Genomic DNA, 14,864 nt, shown 5'->3' with positions numbered 1-14,864 from the left:
AATTTTAGAATTATTAATGTAGTTCACAACTACTGTGTCAGCTATTGTTATTTTCTGATGTATATCTAAGCCAAATGAGAAGAGAAAGATACCTTTTCCATTAGGTTTTATAATCGTCTGCTATCTAGGACTTTAAGAGAAAATTACCCCAGAGAGTCAGCTATATTTCCTGACACATTAGAAGCATTAAAACCAATAGAATCAAAGACTACAAAGAAATATTTGACAATCCTCTTTAAAAATTTCACAGGCAAATGATTTATATGCCAAGATAGTGCTATTTGGCGGCACATTTATCAAACTGACAGATGAAGACTTTTGGATGTATTTGGAAGAGTCATAAAGAAAATCTTACGTCCTTGGGAGAAATGGTGACATTTCAGACTTATGAAGAGGGACACTGTTTTTCAATGTGTCTCATGCTGTATGCAATTTGTGCATCTACAACTATGAAACCACACAATTTGAAACCTAAACTGCACTCAAAAGAAAAATATTTGACCGAGACAGGTAAGTGAAGTTATTTTCTTCACCCAACATATATTGAATGGCATGTAAATAAGACCCATCATTATTATGAATTTTTTTCATAAGAAACTCTTCAAAAACAGGAAGCCCTATGGAGAATATTGGGAGTAAACAAGAGGAATACAGCATGGGAGCCTGTCTATCTTAACAGTTGAAACGTTAAATAAATGTTGTCAGTATGATTAACTGCCAAACACATGACTTTGAAAACAGCTGGAGGAACATGTATTAAATGGGGTGACACTATAATTGATTATTCCACCTGGGACACTGTGAGAGGGGAATTAGGTAATAGGTACACTGGGAGTGGTGAAACCAGGATTGTCCTGGTCAAATCAGGATTGGGACATTCTGTTACCTTATGTTTTGATTACTGGATCTCAATTATCTTAAGATCCTAGGAAACTTCTTATGGTTCCTTTGATCTCCACTCCAGAAACAGCTTACATTGGCCGGCCATAGACACTCTGGGTGGTGGAACAGTAGGACTAAAAAGAGACCGAGTTTTTAAAGTGTATTATATAACAGTAATTACTGTTATCCAAAGAACACCTTGACAGTATATTGGCATGAATGGCATGGAGACCAATTTGGCCCCTGCAAAACAAGAAACAAATGTCTGATTACCTGCATAAACTCCTATCCCTATAGTCTTAATATTACCAGCTTAGATAATTTGAATTAATTACTCTAGAATAACATCAAATGATTATATTATGTGAGCTTAAGGACCATTTTAATGCACATTTCCATGAATCCATGAGCAATGCATACTGAGTAGATAATACAAGGTTCTGTAGTTTCAAAGCAATTCATTTCATTCACACTAGAAACAAATGAAAAAGCCTTTCTTCATAAATAGTATCTATAGTTAAAACAGTCTTCCATTATGAACATAGCTACACAAATGAGCACTTTTTCCATTTCTTCCTAGAAATCATTCAAAAGCAGCAAAGGAAATGGAAAAATTAAAAGAAAACTAATTTTTAGCGAAGTTATTGTATAATCCCTAGATTACATCATGTGCAAGGGTTACTTTAAGCAGCCAAAATCCAGCTGAAGACAAGTGGAAGAAGCAGAGACAAGAAAGAGGATATAGGAAGAAATCTCAGTAGTGAGATTGCCCAGAAGCAGGAGCTCCCAGAGCACCAGCCAAACTACATTCCCATAGTTATGCAGATAAACTCTTTCACTGAAAACAATGGAAAATGCTAGAATATATATATATATATATATATATATATATATACATTTTGACACATTAAAAGTATTTAAGAGCTGAAAATCCAGTGGGGAATTTCCAGGCCAATTTTTGGATGAAAGCCTGTAACCAAAGGGGTAAATAGAACTTTAAACACCAAATCTGCTGATGCCCTTGGGATATTTGCTAATGTTGCATAGGGGCAATGGCTTCAGGGGCTAGAGGGACTGAAGTCTAGCCCTGGAGCTAACCTAGGAGGGGAGTTTTACAAGGAAGTCTTCCATATGTGGTAGATATTATGCTTGCCAATACAATTTCTCCTTTTTACTGGGAATATAAGAGGTTAAATTCCCAGCACCCTTGCATTTAGTGAAGCCATGTGACTAGCTCTGGCCAATAAAATAAAAATGAGCAGAAATGAAATATGTCATTTCTGGGCTAAGACAGTGAAAGCTCTTATGTAATTCTCAACTCTTTTTTTCCCCTGCCAGAGCAATTGATGACTTTCTAGATGGTGGAGCCTCAATCAACCCGAGTCCCAGAGTATCTATGTGGAGGAGTGCCTATCCTCCACCAAAAACCTAAAGCAGACTCTGTGTGAGCAGGAAGCAAATCTTTATGTGTTAGGCCACTGAGATTTTTGGAGCTGTTTGTTAACATAGATTAAGCCTAGCCTATTTTAACACAAAAATAAGTACCAGAAGTGGGGTAGGTGTTATTATAGCAAAAATCTAAAATACATGGCACTGGCTAAAGACCAGGCAAAGACAATAGGAAGCTGGTATCAGAGGCTGGAGAGGTCAAACATTTGATAGCCTCAGTAGGTTAAGAGTCAAACCAGGTACCTAGTGAGACTGGGAAAGAGACTGGAAGACAGTTGTTAGTTCTTCATGCAAATAGCTACTGATAATTGGTTTTGCCAAAGTATTTTAAAAAAAGAGAGAGATAAATTCAGGAAATTGTCTTGCTTACAAGAAGATAGAAGGAAATGAGATATTCCAGAAATTTTGAGCCTTGAAGTGTTAAAAGGGCCAACAACTTTTAGATCTCAAACAGAGAGATCTCAAAAAGAGAGAAAACTGAAAAAGACTTTTTCAAGACAAAGTTCCATTAAAGCTTTGCCTGGCAGCAAAGTTCATCCTATTGTTAGACCCTCCCAGTGAGTTAAGTTGCATTGGAGCAAGCATATGCTTAAGGAGAGAGTCAGAAAAAAATTCCCAGGGTTTCTGATTTCTGTAACTACAATAGTATCAAAGTGACAGTCAAGGTATTACAAGGATAAAAAGTAAAGAAATATAGCAAGTCTGAGGACTTTATCTAGAAAGAATTGAGAATGAGGTTACCAGCAGCTGGAACTAACTGGATTCAAACATGTAAGAAACTTCCTAAGCTTTAAAGAATTGTACTTCCAAGTAAGCCAGGGGTTTGCATTTAAAAATCCTTTAACTGTTCAATACTTAAAATAACTTTTGGCCCCCAAACTTCTGGGAACAAAAGGTGCACTGAAAAAGCAAAACAACCCATAGAAGGGCATATACTACAACATTCATTGCAGGTGTGGTCAAAGAGAATATTGGAAAAGAAAAGATGATACACAGGGCAGAGCCGAGGGCCATAAAGAACAATGGGAAAAGTATGCTGCCAGAAAACAGAATCAGGGTCTAAGCAAAGAACATTTCTGACACCAATGCAGGACTCCCTAACAATGTCTGCCTGACAGGATTTAAGGACCATAGACAAATGACTGCCCTTTCCATCCTTCCTCTTTCTGAATCAGAGTGCTTATTACAGTTATCTTGTCTCTGTCCTGCCACTTTATATTGGTTATATGGAGACCAAGCAGAAAAATTTTCTGCTTTATAGATTTTTGAACCAAGTAGAGCCACACTAGACTTGGTAGAAAAACAATAGCATAACATATGGAGATCTTGGACTTCTGACCTATGACTAGATAGAATTTGGGTCAGTTTCCTTGGGTAAATGGGTAAACATAATTGGTCTGCATGTGGAAAGAGTAAAACCAATATTTGGTGACCTGCCTAAAGAAAACAACTTCAAGTGCACGTGGAACTTTCATAAAAATTAAGAAAAAATATTTCAATATGTTTGAAAGATATAAATGGTAATACAATAAAACTAGAAATTCATAACACATTTAAAAAGAGATCCTTCTTCAATCTGGAAATATGTAAGCATTTTATCAAACAACTCTTTAATCAAAGATCAATACAAATTGTTGAATTTCTCAAAAATACCAATAAATAGAAATACCACTTATAAGAATCCATAGGATATAGCTAAAGTAGAACCCAGAGAAAAATTCAAGTTTTAAGTACTTATATCAATAGAACAGAAACAATGAAAATAAATAAGTGAAATATCTAATTCAAAAATATTAAAAAGCACAAGTAAGCCAAAAGAAATCAGAATGATAGAATAATTCAAAATAAAAGCAAAATTAAATAAGTTAGAAAACAGAATAAACGAATAAGTAAGCAAAATAGACAAACTCCTATCTAAAAAATCAAGGAAAAGGGCAGGGGGAGATACAAACAGAATAATATTCCATACATAGGAACATATATTATATGACTCCATTCATATGAAATGTCCAGAATAGGCCAATCTGTAGAGACAGGAAGTAGATTAGTGGTTGTCTAGGGCTCGAGGGCAAAGGGAGGAGGATTTCTTTTAAGGTTAATAAAACTGTTCTAAAATCAATTGTGTTGATGGATGTACAACTCCATGAATATACTAAAAGCCTTTGAATTATACACTTTAAAAGGGTGATAGTATAGAATGTAAACTATATCTTAATAAAAATAGGATATAACCATCAAAAGAAGAAAACATTTTAAATCATTAAAGACTACTTTCCATAACTCGATGCAAATATATTTGGAAAACTAGACAGCACACATAACTTTCTAAAAAAAACAATTTACAAGTGTTCTCAGTAGAGACAAAAAGTCTAAACACACAATTTCCAAAGAAGAAATAGAGAAGCTGTCAAAGGAAAAAAGAGCTACCGCCTGAAACAGTACTAGGCCCAGATGGTTTTACTGTGGGAGGAAATTTCTTATCTGTGCCTGAATGTCTAGCAGGACATTTGAACTGCCTTGAGCTGCTCACTTGTCAGAGGTACACAGGCATTGGTGGCGTCAATAACACTTATAATAAATCACATTACATTCACTATACTCACTTTGACATAAGTGTAAACCAACCTGAAGTGGTCTTTCCCAACTATTTATATTTATTACAGGATTGTTTTAAAATACCAAAAAATTCCTGTAAGTAAAATGTAATTTATCTAGATGAAATTCTTCTAATTCATACAACACACATACTTATTATTTTAAGGTCTAGGTAGAAGCCCACAATATCTTAACCTCTAGATTGCCTGCAATGAAAATTTGGTTGCTTTGTTGGCATGCACCCCTACAAAGAGAGCAGGTGCCAATGAGCTCTGAAAGCTCAGGATTCTTATACGAGTAGGGAATTCCTTTTCTGTGAAGATCTTTCAGAGACTTTGCTGATCACACCCTTGCTCTGAATGGCCATATGCAAACTAGCCAACATATATCTGTTGTCCCTACCCATATGACTGTAGGTTTATGGATATGTAACTTGGGCATCATATAGATAGATGGATAAATGCTATTAAGATGCTGTGGCCACCCCAGGAATAGGAGTCACAATTCTTGCAATCACACACTTGACATCACTAGTTATCAGTCATTGTGCAATAAAAATTGCACACATATTTTCAAACACTCTAGGGGAAGGAACAGTAATGCCCTCAGTTGAAAACTAACTAATGTGCCATCTTTAGTTCTTCATGTGAATCCTAGGAGCTAGGACAACCTCCTCTAGAAAACTTTTCCTGGTCTAATAGTCTGTGTGCTCCTCTTGGATGTCCCCAGAGAGCTCTGCTTACCCCAATCCTAGCACGTATCACAGTGCATAGTAATTGCCCAGCAAGCCTCCTCAACTCCCGTCTCCTCAACTCCGTATTTTAAACTTTTGCTATAAAATTGGGTATTTGGAAATTGGAATTCAGCCTACACTGTAGTAGCTCTTTATAGGATATAGCAGATATCTATAGGATAGGATGGGATATAGTAGATATCTATAGGATTATCAGCCTAGCTCTCCTCCTTTCTCCTGGATATGTCCATTTTGCCCCATGGCTATCGGAAAGCTGTCATTTTCCACCAAACCTTGCCCAGTCAGATGACCCCAAACAAATACTTGGCCCAAAAATGGACCTCTGACCTGGAATTTTTAAATTCAGAACTGAAAATACCTTAAAAACAACATTTTTGGTGGATGAAGATGTAAGTTATAAATTCCTGAACCACAGCAGCCATGTTTCCTATAGTCTTCAATGATAAGATGAGGCAAACACAATGAGGAAGAGAGAGAAGAAATGAGCAAGACCCAGATGCACTAGCATCCCTTATGCCTGTTGTTCCTGAGGTCAAGCTGCACCCGTGCCCTCCTTCTTATCTAGTGATCAACCATTCCATGAATATCATGAACTAATTCATTTTCTTGCTTCCTTAGGCTAGTGCAAGCCGAGTATCTGTCAATTGCAATCAAAAGAAGCCTGATCAGTACACACAGAAAATAGTACCGATGGGGTGGCTTCCAAGGCCAACTAAGAGAAGTTTTTCTGACAGTGCTAATTCTAGTGCTATTGAAAACCTTGAGCCCTGAGCCTGGGTATCCTGCGTCCATAGACTGAAACTCTCCTTATCAAAATGTCACCAAGCCCCATATTCTTCTCACCTCCTCCTTCACTCCTTACATCTTTACCTAGAAAAGGATCATCAGTAAGAGAAAGAAAGCTGATGAAAAAGCACTTGTGACTATCTGTGAGGAAGACTACAGTAGCATTATGACAAGCCTCTGGTGACTCCTGTTGTCCAGGAAAGAGATGGTTTCAAGGACATGTAGGGAGTTGGCTCAGGCAGAGGTACTTGTATACAGCAATGATCTTTCCTAACCCAAGTGCACCCACATGAGGAAATGCCTGTCCTACAATACTCTGCCTTGCAGAGCAAGGGTTATCTTGCAAGTAAAGCTGTTTTATTTTGGCCACCAGTTAAATTGAGCAAAATCTCACGAAAAGGTCAAGGCACAATTTTATAACCACTGGTTTTCAGAAAATGAATTTGGTTGGGATTTCATTAAAGAGAATAGCATTGAAAGAAAAATACAGTCATGACAAAAGGATGTAGAATGTCCTGCATCATCCTGAAAAATAGAAAATAAGGTGCTCCCCCCCACAAAACTACTACATTCAAAAGCATTTGTGGATATGTGTGTATGTTGAGGAATAAGAATGTAGCACTAGATTAAAAATAACCATGGCATAGGATCTACCATTATAGAACACAGACAAGAATGAAAGCGTGGTTAAACCAAATGAATGTGAATAGCATCATCCTTTTTACCCAACATAAACTAGCAATTAAAAAGATATTTTAAAAAGACTCATAATAAACCATGAAGAATGACTCAGACTCTGAAAGAGATGAAGTATTCTCTTTAAATCCTGATCATTTAGAGAATGTTTGCTTCAGGGGAAGAGCTGTAGAAAGTGATATCAAAGTTTTCAAGTAATTTTACTTGAAATAATACACATTCATTATGGAAAACGTAAAAGTGGCAAAGAGGAAAAAAGAAAATGACAAATAGTCCATAAATCCACTATCCAGTAATATTTTGTGTTACATGGTAAATATCCTCTCAGTCTCTTTTCAATACATACAGACATATATTTTTATCAAAAGAATTCATAACATGCTGCTCCTTTTTTTACTTAAAGTAAGATTATATTTTCAAATATTAATCTTTGCACTTTGCTTAACTCTTTAAAATGACCTTTGTTCTAATAAATCAGAGGCATCTACATTTGCCTTGGGAAGATATAGGACTGTTTTGCCAGGAATATGAAGAAAAATAAAGTGCTGGTGATTAACTTCTGACTAACGATAAAATTTTTTAGTCCTGAGTGAGATGTTTTTCTTGAAAGTCAGGACCTGCTAAGAAGTAAAATGTCTAAATTTCTCAAACTTCTATTAACAACCAGATCCAGAAGCTCACAAACATGGCATAAGTAGGGTGACCCTATCATTTATTTTGTAAAGAAGATCACTTTAAAAAATGAGAGAAGGGCTTTTAATAAATCTCAGGCCAACGGGAGTAAACTCTACTGGGCAAACCACAGCATACGCACACCCTCTCTGCGGGGCATTTGATGAAAGCTGAATTGAGTGTCAGTGGGCCAGCTACGGGGCCACCATGTTCAGGGATGAGGTGCCCCTACCACAGTGGCTACCACCAGCCTAAGTCAGGGACCAGGAGAGGATGAGCATGACTTAAGGACCTATAGTCCTAAGGAGAGCCAAAATGGAAATGAGTCTGAAAGCAGGACCTCAGGTCTTTAACAAACCAAGTGGATTAGTCAAAAGTTCACCAGCAGCAGGCACAGAAGTTGGATAAAGGATAAGGTGAACAAGAACAAGGACCCACATGCAGATCTGGGAGCCTCACTCCCCCATCCCCCAAATGTCATATAACTTCAGTCCCTTATGCACACACACACCACTAGGAAAAGGAGAGGGTGGATGAGGTAGGATTCAGAAGAGTGGGCACTGTTCTGAAAGAGACTATTTTAGCCCAAAACAAACTGTTTAAACTCAAAGAGACAGAGAAACCCTTCAATTGGCATGTTTGAACTTTTCTCTGGTAACCAACAGTTGAAAAACCATGAGGATCAGTTTTAGAAAACAAATTTTATATATGCATCTGACTTGAATGCAAATTTCTAATTCTGCTACTGACCAGATAGTAAATATATTTCCATGTCTTTGGTCTACTATCACATCATCTTAAATGGTCACACAGTATTATAATTTACAATGTTTTTTAAAGTATGAGTTAAGAAATTAAGATGTCTCTTTAAAGTGTGAATACCATTTGTCCCTATTTAACTCAAAATTTCCTAAGTACCCGTCAGTCTCTAGTAAGTCATGTACTGCATCTAGGAAGAACATGAGTTTAGCTCCCATTTTTAAATTCTTTACCATTCTAATCGGAAGCCTAATGATTTATACCCCTCTAAATTCACCTATACAGAGGTGACCAAACGTGCTTCAATGTCATACTGTTGTATCAGGATCAGGGCTGTGCATTTGCAGAAACATGGATGGACCTAGAGATTATCATACCAAGCCAAGTAAGTCAGAAAGAGAAAGACAAATACCATATGATATCTCTTATACGTGGACTCTAAAATATGACGCAAATGAACATATCTACGAAACAGAAACGGACTCACAGACAGAGTACAGACTTGTGGCTGCCAAGGGAGAGGACACTGGGAGAAGGAAGGATTGGGAGTTTGGGATTAGCAGATGCAAACTAATATATATAGGATGGATAAACAACAAGGTCCTACTGTGTAGCACAGGGAACTATATTCAATATCCTGTAATAAATTATAATGGAAAAGAATTTGAAGAATAATATATATATATGTATAACTGAGTCATTTTGCTGTACAGCAGAAATTAACACAACATTGTAAATCAACTATACTTCAATAAAATTTTTTAAAAACAGGATCAGGGCTGTGAAAATCAGCTCTGGCTTTATTACAGATTTGCGTTATCCTGTAGTCCTTACCTCAGGGTCTTCTTAAAGCATAAAAAAAGAGGCCCCCAGCCTGCAGTGCCTTTAGTGTTTGTGTGTGTGTCCTTCCTCTCCATTCATTTGTTAATTTCTTTGATAAACACTATTTGAGCACCCACGGTGTTCTTACCCCTTGCCCCAAAGCTTGCTCTTCTCACATCTCATTACTAACCGAAAAAGCTTCTTTAAAGTCTCTTCTCTCGCCTTTCCACATAATCAAACATTTAAAATGCACAAAATAAGAGTTAAAAGCTTTCGGTTGAGGGCTTAAGTTGTTAAAGTAGAAGGATGGAGGCTTGCTGGAAGGGGAAGCATGTATGGATTTCAACAGAGGCAGGCTGCAACATGTGGTTACTAAAGGGCTTTCTTATTTTCTTTGCCTTTTTATCCTGAGTGTGCGTTGGAGATGTGAGAAGATGGGATTGCTGGCTAGAGAAGATCTATAACTCTAGCTTGGTCCTTAGTGGTGTGAAGGACTCTAAATACTTCCAGGTTAGTCCCTGAGAAAACTGCTGTATTTACAGGACGAACATACAGCAAATTAGAAAATTCATCTCTGTTTTCTAATAAGTATACTAATGATATCCTAGTGCCTTGAAACTGGATTCTCCTCTGAATGTGGAGTACCTTGAATACATATGAACTCCCTGTTCAAAGAGCACAATAGGGTATAAGTCTGAAGAGCATCATAGAAAGCTCTTTAATTTCTTTTTCCAGCCCAAATGATTTTCTGTAAAAATCTTTAAAACTATCAAGTTCCCTACCCCACAATTATCACCGGATTTAATTTTACTTCCTTTTTTCCCTTTCTCTTTCTATTTTCTTCCTATAATGCAGACAGGGTGGGGGGAGGTCAGTAAAATACCCAGGCTCTTTAATTTGGGGCTTACGTAGGAGAGAGAAGTAATTGAAATTACAAATATATAAAATTAAGCTAAGTCCTTAAAACTCTTGTCACCATGGAGACCAGAGCGTGAACTGTTTCATGGAAACTCGAACGAATTTTCTGGCTCATCAGTTGTTAACAGATGTCAATTTGGCCAAGGTAGAAGAGAGGAGAATAAATAAATAAATAAATAAATAAGAACTAGCCTTACACCAGAGAATTTATTAAGGGCAAATGTAGTTGTTCTGGTTCTTAGTATTCCATTATTCCAGTGAGTGGGAAAATATCCCAAGAGAAAATTTCCCCTTGACTCATAATTTCCGATGGAAACATCTGATGATATAGCTCCATAAATGCTGTAGGAATGAATAGAGAAAGATAATTTCTAGAAAAGGCCTTTCTCACTCAGAAGCATCAAGGTGTGATGCAGGTAATATGGCTCTCTATCCACCACTCCAGCTACAAGGAAGACAAGGTTCCTAGGCAACCTCTTATCCAATGATGGACCAGAAATATCTCTAACAACCATTCTGGATATTTCACTTTATCATGTCTATTATACACAACTGTTTTTAATATGTATAGTGAAGTCAAACAGACTGGTATTACATTCCACATAAAGAGTAACACAGGAATCATCCAAATGTTTACTGTATAAGCAGAGGTACCTCAGAATTTCTCCCAGTTAAATTCTATTTTGCAAACCTATAGGCACAGTCCCTTTGCTGATCAAATACTCAGTTGGGAGGCCACCCAAATGGTGTATTTTAGATAGTAGGCATTCATCGATTAAATAACCACTAATAAAAGGTTAAAATTCAATAAATTTTAATATATAATAAAATAAGTCAATAGAAAGCAAACAATTATGACCAGAATGCATAAAAACAAAATGGTCAATGACATTTATTCATTTGGAAGTGTACACAATTTGAACTTTACGCAGTTTTCTAGGACAGACCTTGGTGACTGGTTGAATACAGAAGGAAAACAAGGATGCCAGTAGCACAGCTAGCTCAGAGAAATGCAAGTGCTTCTCAAATCTTACAACTGATTCTCATTATTCAAGGTTGTTATGTTCTATAAAGTCACAGACAATTAGCAAATACTGAATCATTGCTCCTAGGGGAAATACAAGATTAGGTTCCTGTGAGCCTCTGGTCACACTTTCAACAACCAATTAATACATGACCCGGTTTTATGTGTGCTTCTGTTTAAAGACATCTTGTTTAATATATCTTGTTGACTCACTAACACTGAACTCACAGCCAACAGCACTGTAACTCATGTCTGAATGAAGCTTATGTAATGCTCATATTTTCTCCATAAGGCACATCACAGCCTTCTTGCACTTAGGAACACTAGACAGCACTTCAGCACTATGTTTGGGGGCCATCTGAACAATGATATCACCAACAAAAAGTAAAAAAATGCAAAAAACATGGCACTAAATAGACCATGAAAAGAATACTTGTTTACAGTAAGAGGAGCTGAAACAAGAAGGCAGAGTGTCTGACATCAACTGAGAATATGTGTGTGGGATGATTCAAATTTTTTGCCTCTGTGCATATGTCCATAAATGACTATGAAAGTGCTGCAAGTATTGATGTAGGGTTCCATATAAATTTTTGCAAGTAGATGAATTTGCAAATACAGAATTTACAGATAATGAGATCAACTGTATTTACCAACTATAAAGAACTCTATTTCCCTATGATGCTGCTTCTTACTATTACATTGTACTTGACTGTTCTCTTTTGTATACCTATGGAACTCCTATTCTTCCTTCTAAACCTTGCTCAGAAAACCATATACACACTAACCTCCCCCTCCTGTTACTTTTGCCTCTTATCTCTATTTTGCACAAATAGATTATACTGAATTTACTGATGTTTTTCTTTACTGGCCTATGAAATTAGTTGAGGTCAGTGACCATGTCCTAGTACATGTATATAACCTTTACTGTGCTTACTATGTGCCAGGCTATATGTCAGAAGATACTTCACATACAATACCTTGTTTAGTCTTACAAGAATCCTATCACCCCCATTTTACAGTTGCAGAAACAGAGGCCTAGAACAGTCATGTCACTTGTTATATCACAAGCTGCAGAGTTGGTATTCAAACCTAAAGCTCAAGATTTTAACCATTATGTTATCCTAAATAAATATTAGTTACCATATATTATTGACTGCTTACTATGTGCAGGGCATGGTATTAAATGCTTTATACAAGTTATCTCACTGAATCCACTTTATCCATCTCTGTGTCCCCAACACACAACAAAGTGCATGACACAAAAATGTTTGTTGGGTTGAATTTATTTCTTCCTGCCCCAAAACCTTTCTAAAACCAACAGCATGAGAACTCTCTACATTTCCAGCAATGGCCAGAATGACTCTGTGTTACACCACCCTTCTCTCCTACCAAGTTCCTCATCTCCTTCTCATCTATATTCTTCTGTGGTTTTGCTATTGATGTCTATGATGTCCACAAGGCAACTTTTCAAAGCAAAGGTAGTACAGAAGGGAGCAGAAGCACTGTCCACTTGAAAAAGGTCTTTCTCTTTAACAGTAATTTCTGGCAGTGATTTATATTATGACCTAAATCCTTATGGAGTAACAAAATCATGAAAGAGCTAAGTGTTTTGCTTGAGGGCTGTGAGGTAAGCCCTGTATGAGGTTAAAGGAGGATTTTCTGCTTCCCAATGTAGATTTTTATTCTAAATTAATATAGCCTCTCACAGTGAGCTCAATATAGGCAGAGAGTTGGTTTTAGGGATGAGAAGTAAAAGGGAGAGAGTTCATGGGAAAGTGAGTAGGCTGTAGAAAGTTTGCAAGACAGAAACAACAGGATTCACATATTATACATTACATGAATGAATGGGATCAAGGAGGACTTAGCCTTAGGGCTAGAGTCAAAATCATTCATCTTCTTTCAAAGGTGAAAGCATAAAGAAGACAAGATTTGAGATTTCATTTCAAATCTTCCTCTTTCCCAGAATATTCCAAATAGTTCAAAAACAATTACTGTCAATAGTACAGCCAGGAAAATTGACCCAAAGGATAGAATTCTAAATACCCTAAAAGGCCCCACTGTTCTGCCAATTAAATGTCATGGTTTCACTATCAGTCACTGTAATATTTAATAAACAGGAGAATCTCTAAGTGAATTCCAAACCCAAAGCCTAATGCAGAGGAAGTAAAGAAAATGTTTCCTGAATCCAGGAAAGAACCTGAAATTACCACAGAAAGAAGGAGTAGACTCATCTTAAGGAGTAGCCAGTGTTCAGCTCCAGTACATTCATAGTTGTCAGAAAGAATAAAATGCTCTGTTGCCAAGCCTTCCAGATTTTCAAGAGAAGACACAATCCTAGATTTCCACGTGAAATCTCCTGGTTTTAAATGTGGGCAATTAATTTAAAAGAAAAATGTAAATACAGTGCATGTCAAATAAATTATGTCTGTTGGTTTACCCAGTGAGGGATGTCAGTCTGCAGTCTTTGGCCAGAATAGTCCTAGTAGCCTAGGGACTATTTTAAGGACCTCTTTCAAATCATTCATTGTGCCTCACTGCCCCCAAGAAACAGCAGTCCTGGAGGCCATCCTCTGAACAGACATCTCCTCCTCCTGTGCCCTTGGTCTCCTAACAGACCCTGCCTTTTGTAAGTAAGCACTTGTCTCAGAACATGATTTCCAGGCCTCTGCAGACACCCTCCACCTACACTGTGTGGGTGATCTATGACCTCTGGCAGACAGGGTCTGGCTGCAGCAGGTCTCCATGTGTGCTAGGGAGCTGCTCTTGGAGGGCTTTCCTATCTCATCCTCCCTGCCCCTACTCTCACTCTGACCCTCGCCATCTCTCCTTTGAAGATGTTTCCCTTTCCTTTCTCTTTCTTCTTTCCCAGTTCTCTCTCTTGTATGATTTTTTTCTTTCTTTCTCTGCTTTTCTTTTCCTCTTCTCATTCTTTTCTGTTTATTTTATCCTCTCCACCCTTGTCCTCTCTCTCTTATTCTCCTTTCCTCTCCTCCCCCATCCCTTCCCTTCTTCTCCCTCTCCCAGCACCTAGAAACTGCAAGAGAGCTCACTCACCAGGAATACACCAGCACTGGCTTCGAGTATTTCTTGTGATGGGAGCGGAGGGTTAGAGAGCCCTTGCGCTCCATCAAGTCCATGGGTCCGAGTTCAAACCAGTGTTGCCTACCGCTACACCAACCCTGGCAGGAGCTGTCACAGCTCCCCATGGCTGCCCTCCTGTTACAGATCTCAGAGGATTTCTCTCTGCACCTATCCTGTTGCCTGTGCCGACACAGCCCAAGATTCGGCTTCTCTCATCTCCTAAGCAACCTGGGGCGGGGTCAATGTAAAGGGCGGGGCCAGTAGAAAGACGTATCTCTCAAGCCTAAAAGCCCTGGTTTCCTAGACAGTGAACGCAGATACGGCTTAGAAAGAAACTACACTTCCCAGAATGCAATGAGGAGAGCGAGCAGGCTATATAGAGGTTGAGAGGGACAACTGCATCCTGGGATCTGTAGTTTCGCTCTC

The 14,864-nt window shown here is 37.8% G+C and overlaps 1 protein-coding gene across 1 annotated transcript in view; it reads right to left on the bottom strand.

Moving 5' to 3' along the window:
• Positions 1-14,624, bottom strand: part of CFAP95 (cilia and flagella associated protein 95) — an 82,544-nt gene extending 67,920 nt beyond the window's left edge. The window contains exon 1 of the mRNA XM_065879595.1: positions 14,412-14,624. Coding sequence (XP_065735667.1) covers positions 14,412-14,563 — 152 coding nt within the window. The 5' untranslated portion in view covers positions 14,564-14,624. The remainder of the gene's footprint in view (positions 1-14,411) is intronic.
• Between the last annotated feature and the right edge of the window lie 240 nt (positions 14,625-14,864).

Source organism: Phocoena phocoena, chromosome 6 (genome assembly GCF_963924675.1).
Source record: "Phocoena phocoena chromosome 6, mPhoPho1.1, whole genome shotgun sequence".
Lineage (NCBI taxonomy): Eukaryota > Metazoa > Chordata > Mammalia > Artiodactyla > Phocoenidae > Phocoena > Phocoena phocoena.
The sequence above is the reverse complement of the archived record's forward strand: the minus strand, read 5'-3'. Positions and strand labels throughout refer to the sequence as shown.